We start from the raw sequence: 20,117 nt of genomic DNA on the forward strand, positions 1-20,117 counted from the left end.
ACCCAGGGCCATGTCTAGAAGTGTCAACTCCAGGGTAGAAATTGGTCTCCTCAAAAGAAGAGACTGACCTAAAGCAAAAAGTTTCTAGGCTCCCCTGACCGGAAAGCCAAGAAAATCATTTGTATTGGGTGTGGCCCTTTTGTATTTTATTCCTCATACTTAAATAACTGCTCTTTAAATCTTAGCCCTAGTCCTGAGAGCTTTGAGGGAAAGTGAAACCCTTTTCTAATGAAGTCTGAATCTGTGAGAACCAAAGAAGCTGCTTAAGTTTCTCCCAGTTCTCTGTCTCCTGTCAGGCACCACTTACTTCCCTTACTGCTGGCAGATCGGCCCTTGGCTCTCTGCTGAGTCCCCTGTGGAGGCAGCTCTAAGTCCTGACTCCTCTAGTCTGTTGAACAAGCATTCGTTTGTGTTCCGCATTCGTTTGTGTTCCACCCAGATTTCTCTCTCTCTCTCTCTCTCTCTCTCTCTCTCTCTCTCTCTCGCTCTCGCTCTCGCTCTCTCTCGCTCTCACACATTCACACACACACACACACACACACACACACACACACACGTGGAGCCAGTGAGTCATGCTGGCAGCTACAGAGTGTGACTTTGGAACAGCCCCTGTTCTCCGCCAGCCAGCTCCCCCAGGTCTGGTGGCTGGACGCTGTTCCTGGAACACCTCCACTCTGTGCTGTGCTGGCCCCGACTCCTGGAATCGAACCACTGCAGGGTCGGTGGTGCTCCTAAACTGCACCTGAATGGAGGGACACACACCTAGATCCTGCTTCTTCCCGCTAGCCACACGTGGACCCAGCAATCAGCCTCTTTCTGAGTAAGTTGCAATTGAAATAACTTTCTGCCAGTGAGAGCATTGAGTGTTGTTTATTTAGGAATTGTTGAATCCACAGCCTTCCCCACCACCCCCCTGAGGAGCCAGCTTGCTCACTTCTGTAGCACGGAGCTGGTTCCCAGTATCACCATTTTCAGTTGACTTCAAACACCTGGCACCTTCAAAAACTAGTCTTTTCTCCAGTTGTGTATCTTTCTTATTCTGCCACCTCTGTCTTCCACAAGCTGGGCCAGGACTTTTTTTGTAACCAAGTCACTTAGGGACAAGTCAAGCTGGGCCTTGCACTGGTTAGTCTGGGTATTCATTGGGGAAAGGGCAGTTGGTGTTTTGACCACCTTGGGTTTTTTTGTTTTGTTTTTGATGGTGCTGAGGATTGAACCCAGGGCCTTGGGCATGCGAGGCAAGCACTCTACCAACTGAGCTATGTCCCCAGCCCTTGACCACCTTGGTTTTTAAGACTAAAGTCTGATGGAGGGGATCTTTCTACCTCCCACCTGCCTTCCCAGAGCTTATTTTTACCTTCCTCTTTGGCTTCATGGTGTTGCAGTCACTGTGATGGTGACATTTACTGGAGCATCAGGGGATTCTTGTGCAGGATCTAGACTTGGGGTGGTGGGTGATTCAGTGTCTACAAAAGCATAGGTGGACAGAAGAGAGGCTTTGGGAGTGTCCAGATTGTTGTCAGACAAAGTGTACAGAAACAGCCTTGGTCTCTTTGTACATGGATAATCTTTGGGATAGAATTGTGCTTACCTGCAGGCACCTCAGTAGTTTCCCTTGCTCCCCTCTGTTGGTGCCTTTGCCCCCTGGGGGTAAAATGAGAGAGGACAGTTAGTGATAACTGTACTTCCTCTGCTTTCCTTTCCAATTAGAGGAAATCCTTGACTTCATAATGACTGGGGTCCCCAACTTACATAGGAACAAGCAACTGACCAAGGCCTGTAGGAAGAAAAAGAGAGGGGACATTATTTGACTGACTTAACATGGATCCCAGGAGGTGGCACTCCCTTTCTCAATGAGCTCCATGCAGGGTCTCGAGAACCCAATCTGGAATGGCCCCAAATTCCTGAGCTTGGGGACTGGGGCTCAAATGATGACATCTAGCCCTGGGGAGAAGGTTGCAGCTAAGGAAGGGCCTTGATTCTCCTTTGGCTAAGGCTAGACCTGGCCACCCTGTGGAGTCAAGCAAGCAGCCCTTCTCTTTAAATTCCCACTTACAGGGGAAGGTCCGTGGGTGCCGGGCAGCATACTGGAACACCAGCAGAGAGACCACAGTTGCCACCACCATTCCTGTGCCTGCTGCACCCAACACAGCTGGATAGGCACTGAAGGGGGGGTCCACTAGGAGGTAAGATCACGGTCACATGATTTAGAGCCATGACTGAACTTGGGCAACAGTGGCTCATCAGATACCGAGGAGGCAGTGCCTGGCCCAACCAGTTTCCCCTCCAGCTGATGTTGGGGACCCCAGGGATCTGGAGATCATTTTTTTTTTCCCAAAGAAAGAAATACTCTGGCTGCCTGGTGGCCCTTGATGGTTTGTGTCCCCAGCCAAATTCCCTATTTCTGGCACAGAATGCAGAAGGCCATGTATTTTGGCAGCTTGGAGCTAAAGAGAAATGGGCCATAAAACAAGAAATCCCCAAGATGGGGAGGGAGCAGCAGGAAGCTGAGAGCCCTCCTGTATCCCAGAAGGTGAGACTGAGGCACAGAGTGGAGCCCCTTCCTAAGTAATCACCAGCAACCTGTTCCTCCCCACCCCCTCTTATTTCTTCGGCTTCAAGCTGATTTTGGGTTCAACCCCTAGGCCTGGAGCCTCTTGAGCCTGCAGGAGGATGGGAAAGAGTGGCAGAAATTACCAGAGGGCTCTGAGGAGAGGGTGGAGTAGAGGACAGAGATGGGTGTAGGAGAATCCAGCAGGAAGGAAGCAAAGGAATGGAAGTGGGATGCTCTGTGAACAAGATGTACCAGGGTCCGGTTTTCTGGGGAAAAGGTGAGTCCCTCCCTGGGGCCAGCCCCAGCACCTGGTGTCTTCACCTCGGAGGGATATCCAGCAGTGTGATGATTCAGAGCCAGGATGCGGAAGGCATAAAGGACTCCCGGGTCCAAACCTCCCAGCCGCCAGCCCCTGCTCTCTGGGTCAATGTCACTAGCTGCAGTCTCCCAAGCCCCAGATCCTGGGCCAGAGCCACTGGCCCTCCGCTGCACCAGAAAGCTTGTCAGGTTCCCAGGGCCCTCGATGGCCCATTGCAGCTGCACCTCTCTCCGGTGCCGCCCATAGGTGAGGCGTCTGATGGTGACATTGGGAGGAGCTGGATACCCTGGAGATGAGTGAAATTGGGGACCCATGTAGGCACCTGTACATCTACCACTATGATTCCTTGAGCATTCAGTTGTGCTCCTGGGAAGAGGAAAAACTAGATCGGAGTTTTAGACCTGAGCAGTTTACCTGGTCTCAGTTTCCTCATCTATAAAATGAGGAGGAGGAGGAGGAGGAAGAGGAGGTTGCAACTGCGTGGAGTTTTGTGTGCCTACAGTCAAAACTGCCTCAGACCCTTGGTGCCTACAACCATCTAGGGACCTGCTGTGGAGAGTCCACCTGGGCCCAAGTGTGCTCTGGTGTCCAAATTTTGGAGCAGAAAAATCCTAGGCAAATCCTTTCTGTAAAGTATTCTATGGCTGATGATCTCCCACCCCGTTGCCAAACAACACACAGCACCCCTCACTCACTCAGGACCTCCAGCAGCACACTCTGGCTGCTGTTGCCCACGGCGTTACGGGCCACGCATTGGTAGGTGCCCCTGTGGTGTACTGGGTCAGCATCTCGGATTTGGAGGCGCAGCTGGGCACCCGCAGGGTGCAGCACGAATCCTGAAGTGCCTGGTTCCACCTGCTGTTGCTGGGGACCCAGCCAGAGGAGCTGCGCTGGTGGCATGCCCTCCTGGAGAGCACACTCCAGCCAGGCCTCTTCCCCCTCCAGCACTGACACCCGTGACTCAGCCACTGCCAGGTGTGGGGCTTCTATGGGGACAGAAAAGGTGAAATTGGAACAAGTGATCAGTCCCAACTAGTGGAAAGGCTTGAGAGAAAGGGGCTGGCTGGTGGTGAAGACGATGCAGAGCATAGGGGGAAAGACTACAGGGCTGTGAAGCTTGTCCTGGGACAATCTGGCCTCTTGTTCAGACTCAATTGAATGCCAAGTTTCCATCAAAGTCAGCTCCAGGGTGTGCTGGTAAAAACAGTCATCCTTCCTGTTCTTCCCCGACCAGATCCTAGTCTCTCCTCCTGCAGGCAGGGGTCCTGCTTACTCATCCCTGCACCTGGCACAGACCTCCTCCCCCCTAGTGGCCCACAACTTCCCCGCTGGCCCCAGGCACAATGCTGGACCATAGCAGATGCTGAGTTTTTATAGACTGACTCTATGAAAAACTCAGACTCTCAGGTGCCAATGATTCTCCTGTGATGGAATTTCCAGTCCTGAGACTAATAGAGAAGGAAATATTTGGAGTGGAGGACCTTCTTAGAGCCCTCTCAGAAAGCATGCTAGTCACCAAGCCTTTGAGACCAAGAGGTAAATCATTTTGTAAGATCTATTATATGTGACAGATCTTCTGTGTTTTTTTTTTAACATTTTTGAACGCCAATATTTAATTCTTTTGTCTTTAGTTGTTAGTAAATAGATTTGTGGACCAGATGAAGACAGAAAGAGGAAACAGACATCTGGTCAGGCACCTCCATATGCAAATAGATACTAATGATGAACACAATCAGCATTCCCATGTCATCTAGATCAATCCTGTCAGTACCCTAGTGACCAACCACATGTGACACTGGGTACTTGTAATGCCAGTCACTTACTATTGAGATGTGCAGTAATTGTAAATACACTGCAGTTTTAAAGACAAGATGAAGGGACTGGGATTGTGGCTCAGTGGTAGAGCACTTGCCTAGCATGTGTGAGGCATTGGGTTCGATCCTCAGCGCCACATAAAAATAACTAAAATAAAGGTATTATGTTCATATACAACTAAAATAAAAATATAAAAAGACAAGATAAAAAAATAGCTCATCGATATTTTTATTATTATCATACGCCAAAATGGCAATGTCTTGGATATATTGAATTAACCAAAATGTTTCACCTATTTCTTTTACTTATTTTAATGTGGCTAGTAATTTTTCTTAATTACATAAACAGCTCACATTATGTTTATGTTGGACCACACTGACCTAGTACGGATCAAAACCAAAACAAAACACTTGAGACCCTGGAAAAGAGGTGCATCAGTGTCCGTCTTGGTTCACTTTCCATTCTAGCACACTCACACTCCCTGGACTCCCTCCTCCTGGTTTCAAAGGGCTGCTCCTTCTGCCCCACTCCCAGAAAGCTAGCCCAGCTTACCCAGCTGGAGCCTGCAGTAGGGGTCAGGAGTCCTGAGTGGGTGAGAGCCCTGGCAGGTAAATTCTTTGCCAGCCAGGTCACCCTGGGCCTGTAGGAGGTGGATGGCCAATGAAGAGCTGGCACTGCCCAGGGGCTGCTGTTCCCCATCAATCCATCTCAGCACAGCAGGAGGCTCGCCTCCAGGCCACTCACAGCTCAGCATGATGAACTGGTCTCCTACTGTGGCTGTGGTCCAGCAGATAGGGCTCTTGGGAGGTTCCCCTAGAAAGGAATTAGGGCTCTTGGGAAGAAATACTTGGCAGTCCCACCCTTCCCTCTTCCTTCATTTATTCCTTCACTGACCAATTCCTCCACCATGTGTCCCTCCTTTCTTCATTCATTGATCATTTATGCAGGACTCACCATATGGCTGGGCAATGGTATGGGCGGACACTGAGCAAATAGTCACTGTAGAACTGGGTGAGTATAGGTACTAGAGAATAGGTATATTTCCTGGGGCTTCAGGAAAGAGAACTCTGTCTTGGCCATTCATGGGACCTTCTCAGGCTTAGAGGAGGAAGAAGAGCACGTTTGGCAAAGAGAACTCTAAGATGCACATCTAGACCAACAGGCAACAGAGTGTAAGGTCTCTGGGGGCCTGCTGACCATGGAGGCTGAGAGAGAGTGAGGAGGGGTCACAGAGCTCTAAGCTAGAACTGAGGAGGACAAAGCACAGTATGGATGTGAAGTGGGAGCTAGAGGATGAGCGCTGACCTCTACCCACCTCTTTGTTTCATGGCATGTCTTGGAGGCTGAGATCTGGAGTCCACCCCAGACCCACATCCTTCTGATTTTCCCTTGTCACCCTACCTGCACTCTGAAATATCAGAACCCTGCATATCACTTATGTTCACTCACAGAGTTTGACCCTGCAGAGGGTGGGCAGTGCCAGGGCTGGGTGCTGGCTGGTGCAGGTGAAGACACTGCCATTAGGGAGCCCAACAGCTGCATGACTCCAGGTGACATTGCTGGGGGCAGTAGGGCCAGTCTTCTGGGGCCCTTCCCATCGCAGCTGGGCAGTTGGAAGACCCCCAGGCCAGGTGCAAAGCAAAGTCACAGCCCCAAGTGTGGGAAGCACAGCACAGGAGGGCTGCCCTGCAGGGGGATCTGGGTGGGGAAGTGGGTGAGGAGGGGCTGGAGCAGGCTCTATGGCCAGTGCCCTGCAGCCCTGGTGACTGGGTATCAAAGATAGGGAAGTAGGGAGAAGTGGCCAAGTAGGGAAGGACAGAGACCCTCTGAGGTGCAGGTAAGGAAAATGCTGAGGTCTCAGGTCAAGGGGCTGGGGCATGGGGTGGGCAGGGTTCAGATCCCATGAGGAATCCCAGAAGCCCCAGTGGGAGGCCCCATGTCTCACCCTCATCTTTGCCCTTGGGCACCATGCCTCACTGTCACTACTCTACCTTTCTCTGTGCCTCAGTTCTGGTCTCAGGACCATGGGAATAATCATTTGGAAGGGTCCCTCTTCCTGCCCCTTCCCATGATTTCCTTAACTTTTCCCTTGACCCTGTAACCCCGCTTTGTTCTCCAGATGCATCCTCCCACACCAGACTGCTGCCAATTTCTGTGCCACTTTCTGCAGGGTGGTTGGGTCAGCCAGAGCACAGGCCTATACAGGCTCCAACCCTGGGTGTCCCCCGATCCACACACTCACAGTAGATGGTGAGCTGAACAGTGGTCTGGGTGCGGGTGTCCAGGTGGGTATTGTGAGCCAGGCAGGTGTATAGGCCTGTGTGGGTACGGCCAGCACTGGTGATGACATAGGTGGGACCAGTGTGGACCTGAGCATCATCACGGAGCCACACATAGTGACTGGGAGGGTTGGACGCAGCCATGCAGCTCAGGGTCACCTCCTCCTTCTCACTGGCCCAAAAACCCTCCTCAGTGAATCCCAGTGGCTCCACAGTGATCACAGGCTTTTCTGGACCATCTGGAGAGCAAGGAAGACCTGTCATATCTCCCCGGTCTTCATCCCGTATGTAATAGTATGTGGTACACACCAGCTCTGTGTTGGCCCACATGCCTGGCCCTTGGGTGCTCGGAGTCCCTGGAGGCCATAGGCCAGTACAGGGTAGGTAGGCACCCTGTGCTGTAGGGCCTCAGGAAGCAAGGTGCGATTCTGAAGGCTTTCCTGAGGGACTGCTGGGGGCTGAGGTAGGAAGCACAAATGAGCTTGCTAGGCAGAAAAGGGGCATGGTGACCCACCCTCCCAGTGTGCTGGGAACTGGGTGGTTACTTGGAACTGGAATGGCTGGTCACTCTAGAGTGCAGAGGGAAGAAAATATGGAGGGATGACCCAGGGCCTGCCCTTCTCACTTGCTCAGGTGCTCACCTCCCCCTCTCCTGCTTCTCAAGCTTGGTCTCTCTACCTCTAATGTTCTTCCTGACTCCCAGAAGGGACTGAATTTTCTGTCAGATTCCATTATGCTCCCATGTCCTTCTCAAGATCTCTGACTCACCCGACTCCTCCACAGCCCTCAGTTTACAGTTCCCACAAACTGCCACCATTAAGACAGAATGGGAGCCATTAGTTCTTGTTCCTTAAAATCTCTGGAGTAGCACTGCCCAGTAGATGTGTGTGAATCACAGATGTTGCTTTAAATTTTCTAGTAGCCCAGTCTTAGTGGGGAAAAAAACCAAAAACCCCAAATCCAATCAATCAACAAGAAAAGCACCAATAGGTTTTAACTTTAATAATACATTTCATTTATCCAAATATGCCCAGAGTTCTATTTCAATATATAATCAATGTAAAAGTTATTGAAGGGCTATTTTATATTTTTTGTTTCAGACTATGTCTTCAAAATCAAGTGTACACTTGACACGTACATCTCAGTTCACTTGGATTAGCCACATCTGAAGTGATTAGAGACACACGTGTGGCTGCCATATTGGACAGAGAGCTCTAGGCCATCCTAGTCTTCATTTCCCCATGGGGCTTCTGATTTCTAACATGGGACTCTCAGCCTCAGCCTTTGAACCAGCTTAACGCCCTCTCTTCCCATTGTGGCCTCCTCCCTGTTTTTTGAGGGTTCAGTTGATCCCTTGAGGCTTACATACTACAACCAAAGACCACCCCCCAAATCACGGGTAAAACCATGCAAATGAATGAATATATACACATTTTCCTGGGAAAAGGAGCTCATGACCTTAAAAAGGTTAAACATCCTGGTACTAGAGCTGAATTTGGCACCAACGGGCACAGCACCCTGTGGCTATAGTCTATTAGAGTCTCTTGGAGGGCTGGGGGTACTCCCTCAGTGAAAGGATATAGAGAGCCTGGAGGGATGGCAGCGGGCCAAGTGTGCCTAGATAGGTGAGTGCTGGCCCTCTCAAACTGACTCACAGATGACATCCAGGAAGACTCCATCGCTGCTCAGTCTGTTGACAACATTGCTGGCGCTGCACACATACCAGCCCAGGTGCGTCCGGTCAACTGGGTCCAACCATAGCAGTGGCTCTGTGACCCCTAACCGTGTTTCTCCAGGGCCTCTGGGTGTCTGATGCCGCCAGGCGAAGGTCACAGGCTCCGTGCCCTCCCGCACTATACATGTGACTACTGCAGAGGCTCCTTCCACTGGTGATGGGTCACTCAGCTGTACCTGAGGCTTGGAGACAGGCACTGGCCAGAGAGAGAGACCCTGGGTTTGTTATTACAGAGCCAGGCCAGATCTGACTGTGTCCAGTGAGCCCACCCCAGCTGGTTATGACTTCCCGGCTCACTGAGTCCTGAACATCCCTCCCCCCCAACTCTAGGTTTCTTCAGTCTCTGGAGGGGACACCCTTTGGATCTGGGCCCAGCACATGCAAAGAAAACAGCAAGCACATGCAAAGAGATACAAAGCAGCATGCAGATCGGCCGCAGTTCTGCTGCATCCCTGGCTAGGCACCTCACCCAGCACGGCCAGTGTGAGGTAGGAGTAAGTGGTGTGGAGCTGGGCGCCGGACACGTGCAGGGCCTGGCACAAGAAGTGCCCCCGTGCACCCTCCTGAAGCTCCCCTAGCACCAGGCTGCTGTTCCTCAGACTCACGACCCCCAGCGCAGAGGCCCCGGCCTCCACCTTGGAAGAGGTTCCATCAGTGACAGCCACAGGTCGCGGGACCAGGGAACCCAGGGGGGTGAAGCTCCACAGGACCACCAGTGGGGCAGGCCCAGAGCCACAGTCCAGCTCCACAGAGTTGCCGCGCACTCCTTGGATTGACACAGCCTCCTCCACTGGGGACTGGGGGGTTAGGTGGGGTTGGCCTGGGAAGAGAAGGAACAACAGAGGACGTCTGGGCTGCTCTGGGTTCTACACACACACACAACTCCCTTTCCCAGAGCTTCTGTTTACTCCTCTGCAGTTACAGGTGGCCCAGCAGCAGGGTTCAGTAAGACAGCACAAGCAGTTCTGGAGCTGGTAGGCAAGAGACAGCTCTTGAGGGATCTTGTGTTTAGATGCACTGAAGGAGAGGTTGACTGAGAATAGAAGGGACTGGGCTGAGGTCTCCACTTCTCATGGGTCGTCAGACCATCTAACAAAAGTATAAATTCATGGGTCTCGCCCTAGACAATTGAGTCAGAATCCTCCGGCACGGGGAGTGGGCAGGGCCTAGGAATCTGCATGTTTGACAAGTACCCAGGTCAGTCTGATGAATAGCCTGTCAACAGTGACGCTGGGGATGTAGGAGATCCACATGGTCACTGGCAAGTCAGGATCTAGAAGTCCCTGTGTAAGAATTCCAGAGCTGGACCCCACCTGGTTCCAGTCCCACTGTAGCCAGGGGAAGGAGACAGGAGTCTGTATCAGCCTATCACCAGCCAACAGTGGAGCATGAGGACAACTGAGCCCCCAACCTTGTCTCAGGGAGCTCTTAGTATCTCAGGGGCCTGTCGGGAATAGTTCTCATGGGTGTTCTCTGCTGAGGGCTAGCTCTCAACTCCAGCTTTGGGCCAGCTACCATATTTCCCTTCCCCCTAGAATATGGCCTGGGTGGGTCTGCTCTCTATAAACCTTGGCAGGTTTGCCTGGAAGGATAACCAAATGACAGGAGCCATTGACCCCAGCTCCTCCGACTACATGCACCCTTCCTGCCAGACTCTGGACTGGCACTCTTCAGTGCATGGCCTATTGACCTTTTATTCTAAGAACGCTGTGAGGCATTTAATAACAGTGACTCTGAGGAACTAAGTCACTTTGCCCAAAAACATACAGTAGGTGGTGGAACTGGGATTGGAGTCCTAACTACCAGTCTTAGACTTTATCCACTTCTATCAGCTTCTCCAGAGACAGAAGAAGAGAAGACAAGTATGTAGTTGGTGGGAAGAGATGGTACACAATTCTGATGTTGCATTGCTTCAGAAGAAAAACACCTAACATGAAACAGGTTGTAAGCTTAGGAGTTATATGGTTAGATCTGGATTAAGAAAGTTTCCAGCTTTTGAGGGGATTGAGATCAGCTTGAAGACCATTACAGTAGCCTACGTGAGAGATGCTGGCAACCCAAGCCAGTTTACAACCTGATGACAACCTCAGGATAGCTCTTTCTTCTTACGGTCTTGCAGGGTGCTATTACCTACGTGGCACATAGTAGTTGCTCAGTGCATTCTAGTTAAATGTCTAACAATTGAATGACGAATGGATCTCATTGAATGGTTATGCAAGTGCAAAAGCAGGATCCCCAAGGAAGAAAAAGGAAGAAATAAGAAATAAGGGTATGTGTGTGGGAAATGAACCACACAGGGGGTCTGAGAACTCACCTGAGTCCCCTAGATGCAGAAGGCAGAGGTGTAACAGCAGTGGGAGGTCGAATGGTCTGTGCTGGACCCTCTCACCCACCATGGCTCCATCTCCCTAATGGCTGCCTGTCTGAGACTCCTACTTAACTCTTGGGCTCCCTGTCCCACAGCACAGCCTTTCCTGGGGGATGGGGTCTGGCTCAGGTTGCTAACCTCAGCTCTTCCTATACCTCTACCCCTGCTCTCCTGTTACTGTCACTGCCCTGATTACTCATGAATAATTTATCAGATGATTCATTCTATCCATAACGCAGAGTTGGGAAGCATCAGGGCCCAGCTGGGGAAAACCCAAGGGAGAGGACCATGTGCTCCTTGCATTTCCAATTGAATGATATTGTGAAATTAGAGTCACTGAACATGGAGTTGTAAAAGGCCCCCGATCTCATCGAGTCTGACCATCTGCCCCATGCAGAGCTCCCAAGCTGGGGAACTAAGGTTCCAACACCTGTAAGTGCACTTAAGTCCCTTCATGGTTGTCCTCACAGTTTGTGGGGAGAAACTGGAGGGGTGGTAAAAGAAGCTGTGGTGTCAAATGCAGCTGAAGACGGGGTCAGATTTTGATGTCCTCTGGTGGGAGGGTTGAGGGCAGGGTGAGATTCCTGGACCCTGGTGAGAAGCAGGATCTCATGTCTGGTGTTAGGTTTCTCAGGGGCTCAGCCAGGACAGGACCTGTCAGAGTTGAGAGCGAGGCATGCTCTTCCTGGGCCTGGAGATGCTCTCCGAAGCACACTGGCCTCTCACTTGCACCAAGACAGCAGCCCTCTGGATGAACACTTCCCCTCTCCCCAATCCATGGCCAAGGCCATCGATGCCCTCCCCAGGCTCTTGAGTCCCCATTTCCGCCTAACTCGGTTTTAGAGCAGAATGGCAGGTAGTTTCTAAGAATCAGACTCCACATGGGGAGGAAGCCAGGTTGGCCTGACCCTAATGACCAGTACGTCCAGATCACTCATTTTGACCTCCCCGTTCCCCCAACTGGGAATGTCTCCATCTGCTCTGAGACTGTGGTTGACTCTGTCTGACCAGAGCTTGTGGAACTGCTGAGTACCTCCTTTTATGACAAGAGCACTCAAAATCTTTATCATTTATATACCATGTTAGAGTTCTGTTTATCCATCTAGTTAATGTTTCACATATCAGGATATGATTTGGCTATAGGCTTGTGGTTTAGATAGTTTTTTTATCACTGTTACCAAAAGACCTGATAAGAAAAAAGCTTATGTGGTGTTTATGGTTTCAGAGGTCTCAGTCCATAGATGACCAAGTCCAGTGATCTGGAGGCGAGGCATAACATCATGGTAGAAGGGTGCAGGGGAGGAAAGCAGCTCAGGGTACAGCACCAGGAATCATAGAGCTTCTCCAGCCACACACCCTACCTTCCTATAGTTACCACCCAGCTAATCCACTCAAGTGTATTAATGTCCTGATCAGGTTTAAGTTCTTAAAACCCAATCATTTCACCTCTGAACTTTTGAATATTGTCTCACACATGAGCTTTTGGGGGACATCTCACATCTAAATCATAATAGCTTCCTTGGGCCCTTGGTCCAGGCCCGTGAGAAGGCTGGGTAGACATTCTTACTCTGAGAAGAAATGGCAAATTCTGTGTACCTACCCATATCTTTAAACTAGATAGCAGTGGTGTGACAGGAACAGATGCCCAGGTTTCCTGCTGCTGCCTCCCAACTGAGGACCTTCTTTGCCATTGTGAGCAGCAGCTACATCCGACTTTGGATGCTTGTAAACCTCAGGGCCAGATGACTTGTCCTGGGACCTCTTGTCTTGCACTCACCTCCCTGTCTCTTGGAGCCAAACTGCAGTTCCTTCCTTTGTGTTGCAGATTTTAACCCAGATCTCCAGCCTTTTGTAACCATCTCGAATTCCGATTCTTGAATCCCAGGATTTGGGGAAAGCAGAATGTGGAAGGATGGGGACAGCTGGACTGGAGCAGAGGAAGCAGATGCTCCTGGAAATAAATGGCTTTTCCATGTGTGCCTTGTCAGAGGCCAACCATAGGCCCTGGGGGATGCCAGCAGGAGATGAGCGGAGGGCTGGCGAGGATGTGGGTCAGAGGCTCCACAGTCAGCGCTCACTACAGAGAGGAGGGAGGAGGACAGTGGGACAGAGGACCTACAGGGGTCACTGCTCAGTCACTTTGTAAACTGCACCTTGGAGACTAAAGAGGAAATGAAGAAGGCCCCAGATGGAGGGGCTGGGAAAGAGCATGATCAGATCAGGAAAGGGAGGAAGGAGAGGAAGATGGAGGCCTAGGCTACAACAGAGGAGCAGGCATACCTGTGAGGGATATGAGGAAGGAGGCCCAGTTGCTGTGCTGGCTAAACCTAGAAACGAATCCCCTTCTGTCTGCCTTCCCATTCTCAGAAGCCTTTCATAGGCAGCCCTTCCTGGCCACTTTGAACAAAACTTTCCCGTTTTCTGGGCCTCCACTTTCTACTTGGTTAGGCACATGACTTTAGGGCTTCTGTTGTAGCTCAGTGGCAGAGTGCTTACTATCAGGCACCTAGGCCCTGGGTTCAATCCCCAGCACCATAAAATAAAACAGTAGGTACAATCCCCACCCTAATGCTCAGGTGATTGTAAGAGATGGATAGGTGGATGAGTAAGAAAGTATAAACCACTTTACAGAGTAGTGTGTGGAAAGACAGGCCTGGGAATCACATCAGGGTCCAGATCTTGGTTCTGTGCCCACCAGATGTGACACTGGGCAAGTTACTTACCCCGTGCAAGTGTCACTTCTTCCTCTATAACATGGAGTAATCGCTGGTTAGGCAATATCAGAAAATTATTGTTAGTTTTACTAGGTGAGATAATTTTGTAATTATGTCAAACAACATTTGTATTTTTTAATGAATACTCAAATATTCAGTAATGAGACATAATGATTTCTATATTTTACCTTAAAACACTTCTACAAAAGTAAAATTGTTGCTGCTTTAGCCAGGTTTCTGGTTCTTCATTGGCACAGACAGGGATTTTTGCAGGGCAGAAACCTACTTGACACTGAAGTTAACATTTTCCACATGTGTTTGAAAAAAAAAATGTACAAAACATTTTCCTAATTTCTTAAAAGACTAGACTCATGGAAAAATCATGTGAGGTGTGCTTAATGAAAAGGAGAAAGGAGAGTGACTTTGGGGGCAGTTACATTGGAGGTGAAGAGATTTCCTTGAGTTTGGGGTCAGAGGTCTTAGGAATCTAAGAGAGACTGAGCCCTGAGAAGGCAGGCCATGAAACCTGGGGCCAGAGAAGGGAACATTGTCATTTCACAGGTCCACCCAAGACGAGGAAGTCTGCAGCCCTGACAGAGCAGAGATTAGAGGCCTTTCCCTGTTCGTGGGGCCTCTTAGTCCATGTATGCAGTTATAACAGAAGAGCTGAGAATGAGTGATTTAAAAGGAGCAGGAATTTTCTTTTCCCTTATCTGGAGGCTGTGAAGTCTAGGATCAAGGTGCTGGCAGGCTTGGTTGTCTGGTAAGTGCTGCTGTGCTCTCTGCTTCCACAATGCTGCATCCTCCGGAAGGTACTGACATTGTGTCCTCACATGGTGGAAAGTAGAAGGCAAAAAGGGATGAACTTCCTCTGTGAAGCTCTTTTATAAGGGAAACTAATCCCATTCACGAGGTAGGTCACTCATAGGCCTAATCACCTCCTTTTGGGGGGTGGGAGTGTACCAGGTATTGAACTCAGGGGCACTCCATCACTGAGACACATCCCCAGCCCTATTTTGTATTTTATTTAATGAGTTGCTTAGTGCCTCGCTTTTGCTGAGGCTGACTTTGAACTCACTATCCTCTTGACTCACCCCTACCCCCACCCCCAGCCACTGAGATTACAGGCGTGCGCCACCGTGCGCAGCCTAATCACCTCTTACAGGCTCCATCTCCTAATACTGTCACATTGGCAACACATGAGTGTTGGAGGGGACAAATTCAAACTTCAGCAGTAAGTCTCCTGGATTCTGGTGGAACCCAGGAAGAAGCAGGAGCCTATGGAGCCAACTCTATTTGATTTTTATGAATAAAGGAATGGATATTTTTGTATACCCATGTTTGTGGAATACGATTCATACTCATCACCCTGCTATTATTATTAGCATTAGCATTGTTATTATGAATTAGACTGAAGTCTGGGCTATGACCCTAGGTCACAGTGTGTGTTGGATGCTGCTTGATGTGAGTTGAATGCTCAGGATGGCTGAGGTTCCTCTCCCTGGAAGAGGCTACAGGCCCGGCACCTCTTAAGTTCTTCCATGGCTCTACCCCAACTAGCAATGGGACATCTACTAGGCCTGGAGTGATGGTGCAGATGGTTTTCTGTGGTTGAAGGCTTGGCTGGAAGTCCCTAGTTAGAGTTTTGGCTGGATCTAGTAGGTGTCTAAACAGAGTGGAGGAGGAGTTGGGCTTGTTTGTCCCTTAGCCCTCTAGGTAGGTCAGGCACTTGAGATCTGTGGGGGAATCCAGGGCTCAGAGAAATCTCTCATATCTCTCTGCATCTTCAGGTCTGGCTGACTTCCCTCTCCCTGCTCCCAAAGTCCTCCACCCCAACCTGGCTAGATGCTCCAAGTTCCCTGGCCAGGGCTCAGGAAGGAGTAGGGAGTTTCCAGAATGTCTCTGTAGAGCTCCAGGGGGAGGCTTGGCAACTGGAAATTGTCAGCCGTCTCCTTGGTGACCAGCAGCCAAATAATTCTGGGAATGGAGGAAGAAGGGGGGTTCTCTGCAGGGCAGCCAAGAGAAGCAGCCCTTAGCCCCCAAACCTCAATTTCTCATTACCTGTGTTAATCTGAGTCCTGCCAGGAGACAGAAACCACATGTTAGCTGAAAAAGAGAATCGAACATAAAGAATTGATGGCTAGGTATAAGGTTGTTAATTAGGTAAGGAGAGAGTAACAAGAGAACGCTGAAGTATCGAGGGGGTGGCCCTGCAGAAGCAGCTCTACCAAAGGAAGGGTTCTCAAGGAGGGAACCATCCCTGGATGAGGGGGCTCTGGTCAGCTGATGCTGGGGTCTCTGGGGCAGAAGTGCAGGGATAGTGGAGGGTTGTGGGGGTAGATGATGAGGCTTCAAGTGTTGGGAAAAATGCAAACTGGGTTCAGTTGCCACTTCAGAATGGGCCTGCTGCTACTGGGAGAAAAACTGTTGTAGGGTGCCACTCCAAGAAACACAGAATCCAACAGGAAGGACTATGTGACCTTTTTCTCCTTCTTGTAGCCCCCCTTTAGTGGCTTCCTTTAGCCGGTCCAAAAAGGAGCAACTGGCAAAGCAAAAATGGGGTTTGCAGGGCCCACACCCAGTATTGCAAAGCTGAATTCAGGGGATATAGGGCTGGAGCTGAGAAACATGACATGACCTTGAAGTATTAGCTCCCACCCGGTCTGGAGTTCTGATCTTCCAACCTTGATGTTAATGGAAAGAGCAATGCTGAGCATATAGTAAATGCTCACTGAATATCACTGTCTGGTCTCTGCTTTGGTTGATTCCTATAAAGGTACATGGGCAGGTATGGGACAGACCCTCCCTTTCCCTTCTTGGGCTTACTCCGACTTTTCTTTTTTCTTTTTTTTCTCATTTGATGCTGGGGATCGAACCTAGGAGTGCTTTAACACATCCCAAGCTCTTCTTATTTTTTATTTTGACAGGGCAGGTCTTGCTAAGTTGTCAAGGCTGGTCTTCAACTTGTTATCTTCCTGCCTCTGCCTCCCAAGTGTCTGGGATTACAGGTGTATGCCACCATGCCTGGTACTTGGGCTTGTTTTGAAGAGTTATTGACATTCATAGGTTCTGCTAGCTGGAAGGAATTTTTATAATTGCAATGATAAAGATGATAGCTGCAAAGAAATACTGAGGCAAGAGTAGTTTTAGGAAAACAATAAAATCATTGTGATCTAATCATACATTTAAGTAAAAAAGATAAATAGACCCATGAGAGAGAAATAAAACAAAGTCCAGAAATATAGCCCAATATTCATGGATTATAGGGTACCAAGGAAGTGAGATAGAACCAAGTCTAGAACTATATATCTCAATACTTATGGATTGTGGGGTATGATGAGGTAATACTGCAACCAGTGGGGTCAAGCCATAGTTTATTAAATAAATCATGTAGGCACAACCAGCTATGGCTGAATAAAAGAAAAGTTGAGTGCTCTACCTCAAAAATTACTAAAACTAAATTTTTAATAGATGAAAAATTTAAATGTAACACTTGAACAGTTTCATCAGAAAAAATTAGGATAATATTTTTCTAAGTTAGAATTTGAAGAGATATCTCCTGACCTAAAAAAAAAAAAATCAGGAAGCTATCTAAGGTAGATATAAGCTGTTTAAATTTTAGAAAGATAAAAAAAAAATACCAGATACAAAGTTATAAGACAATATAGTTTGGAGAAAATGTTTTATTATATACCATCAATAAAGAGTTATCTCTGAGGGGCTGGGGGTGTAGTTTACTGGTAGAACACTTGCCCAGCATACATAAAGCCTTGGGGTTCAATCCCAAGCACCACAAAAGAAAAAGGAAAAAAAAAAAAAAGAGTTAGCAACTGTAATACACAAAGAGGTCCTCACCCACCAATAAGAGAAATAATCTAGTAAAATAATGGCAAAAGAAGTGAATAGGAGATTCATAGGAGAAAAACTCCAAATGGCCAATAAATTTATGGAAAGATGCTCAACTTCATAAATAGTCAAAGAAATGCAAATTAAAATTAAGATACAGCTTTTCATTTATCAGAATAGCCAAGCTTTTAAAAGAATGATCATATCTAGTGCTAGAAAAGCTGACTGAAAACTAATTCTCTTCATACAATGTGAATTATCACAGACTTTTGAGAAAGGTATCTGGCAAAATATGTGAAATTACAAATATATATTTATATATATTTTTTGGGGGGTACCAGGGATTGAACTCAGGGGCATCTAACCACTGAGGTATATCCCAAGCACCCCACCTTTTTAAAATTTTTTAAAAATTTTAATTAGATATAGGGTCTCAGTGAGTTGCTTAGGGCTTTGCTAAGCTACTGAGCCTGGCTTTGAACCTCCTGCCTCAGCCATCAAAGCCGACAAATATGCATGTTTTGACAAAGCTATGTAATTTCCAGAAATCACACTACAGAACAAACGAAATCCAGTGTTCAAGAATATGTGTGCAAAAATTTGTACACTATAGCACTTTTCTTGTAGTGGCAAAAAAAATCTAGTTATGGTTGAATGATATCTACATATCCATATAATGTACTATTATGCAACTATTAAAAAAACAACACATTATAGAAAGACAAATGCCATATGATTCCATTTACAAAAGGTCTGTAGTGTAGTCAAATCAGAGACAGAAAATAGAATGGTAGTTGCCAAAGGTTAGGTAAAAAAGGGGAAACAGGGAGTTGTTTAATGAATATAAAATTTAAGTTTTATAAGAGATAAAGTTCTGTAGATAAGTTATTCAACAGCATGAATATACTTAACACTTCTAAACTGAACATGTAAAAATGATAGATTTTGCATTGGGTCTTTTACCACAATAAAAAAGGAATAAATTGAAGGGATTTCCACAATGTTTTGTTAGATGAGTAAAGCAAGTTGCAGAGAAATCTACATAGTATTTGTAAAATAATGACAATAAATGTCTGCCAAGTAATCCAGACCTGCCAGGCTTTGACCATTGTCCTCCAATTCCAGAGTGGACTTCCCCTTCATCAGAGCCTAGGGTTCCAGGCAAGAGCTGATGTTGACCTAAGCTTACTAGCTTTGTCAGTCTTAGGTGGCCAAGCACCCTTTAAATAGACTCCTGTCCTAGCCGCCCCACCTCAACTCTCCTCCCCTAAGCACTAGGCCCCCGCAGCCTCCAGCATAGCCAGCAAGCCCACAGCTGTTTCCAATATTCTGCACAAACTTTATTGAAATGAGAAGTCCCGTTTATCATCCCTCAGGCAGGCCCCCGCCCCTCTCCTTCTGATTAGGTGCAGATGACCTGACAGTCATCGGGCTGGAGTCAGTAATCAAAGAGGAGATTGTTCTGAGCCAGGAGGAGAGGGGAAGGCCCCTGGGGAGCTGAGAAGGGCCCAGAGAAGGTTCAGCCAACCAGGGGCAGATGGGGGATGTTCTCAAGCTGAGGGGAGAGAAAAGGAGAGGGCTGAGAAGATTCTTCAAAGGTCACTTCTCTATACTTTTCTGGCCATATTTTCTTGCTCTAGTCTCCAAAGCTCCTTCAACAGTCATAGCCTATGCCAATAACGTCTCCCATCTTCAATCTCCAAACATAGCTCCAGTTTCTCTTTGCTTAGATATCTCAGCTCTGCCAGAAAAACCTTTCTGTATATATTAAGAAATAGCATCAGTCAGGTGTGTTGTTACAGGCCCGTAATCCCAGCAATTTGTAAGCCCGAGGCAGAAGGACTACAAGTTCAGCCTCTGTAATTTAGCAAGGCCCTGAGTAACTTAGCAAGACCTTGTCTCATAATAAAAAGTAAAAGTTAAAAGGCTGGGAGCATAGCTTAGTGGTAAAATGCCACTGGGTTCAATCCACAGTACCAAAAAAAAAAAAAAAAAAAAAGGTATCTTCTATCCTTGACCTCTCCACAATTTCACTCTTCCTAGAGCTGTAGACTCATTAATCATTATAACTCATATACTGAAAATAACCTAGAGATTTCCCATGTCTCAGCTGCCTCTCAGTTTAGGAGTTCCCTCAATAGCATATTGAACAATAGCTATCCTAGTTTATGTCTGGATACTCTAGGCAGTTAAAATAGCTCCTAGCTACATGTGGCCATTTAAAATTAAAAATTGAGTATTTTAGTCACACTAGCCACATTTCAAGTTCTAAATTGTCACATTGTCACATTTTTGCACAATGTGTCAAGAAATATTAAGGGTCTTTTATTTTTCCCTAGTTGCAAACTAACAAGTTAGTCTTCCAGTTTCATGGATGCCGGCCACTGAAGACATGAGACAAAGAAGTTTATTATTTATAGCAATATCAGTAGCCAGAGTTTCAGCATTTTCTTGTTCTAATTTCATGAGCTCCAATTCCCACAGGGC

The 20,117-nt window shown here is 48.0% G+C and overlaps 1 protein-coding gene across 2 annotated transcripts; it reads right to left on the reverse strand.

Annotated features, from left to right (window-relative positions):
* Nucleotides 1-1,371: 1,371 nt before the first annotated feature.
* Vsig10l2 (V-set and immunoglobulin domain containing 10 like 2) lies at nucleotides 1,372-11,098 on the reverse strand. Of its 2 annotated transcripts, XM_076843579.1 has the most exons (12): nucleotides 11,017-11,098; nucleotides 9,172-9,522; nucleotides 8,623-8,898; nucleotides 6,931-7,206; nucleotides 6,138-6,386; nucleotides 5,241-5,501; nucleotides 3,569-3,859; nucleotides 2,863-3,159; nucleotides 2,057-2,179; nucleotides 1,753-1,777; nucleotides 1,592-1,644; nucleotides 1,372-1,466 (listed from the first exon to the last, which is right to left on the reverse strand). In XM_076843579.1, exons 1-12 carry the CDS (start codon nucleotides 11,096-11,098, stop codon nucleotides 1,372-1,374), a joined length of 2,379 nt encoding a protein of 792 aa, XP_076699694.1. The 2 variants fall into 2 exon arrangements, with proteins under 2 accessions (XP_076699694.1, XP_076699695.1); XM_076843580.1 differs by lacking the exons at nucleotides 1,753-1,777; nucleotides 2,057-2,179; nucleotides 2,863-3,159; ... (4 more) ...; nucleotides 9,172-9,522; nucleotides 11,017-11,098 and having other exon boundaries at nucleotides 1,437-1,466; nucleotides 5,241-5,442.
* Nucleotides 11,099-20,117: the final 9,019 nt, after the last annotated feature.

Source organism: Callospermophilus lateralis, chromosome 2 (assembly GCF_048772815.1).
Source record: "Callospermophilus lateralis isolate mCalLat2 chromosome 2, mCalLat2.hap1, whole genome shotgun sequence".
NCBI classification, from domain to species: domain Eukaryota; kingdom Metazoa; phylum Chordata; class Mammalia; order Rodentia; family Sciuridae; genus Callospermophilus; species Callospermophilus lateralis.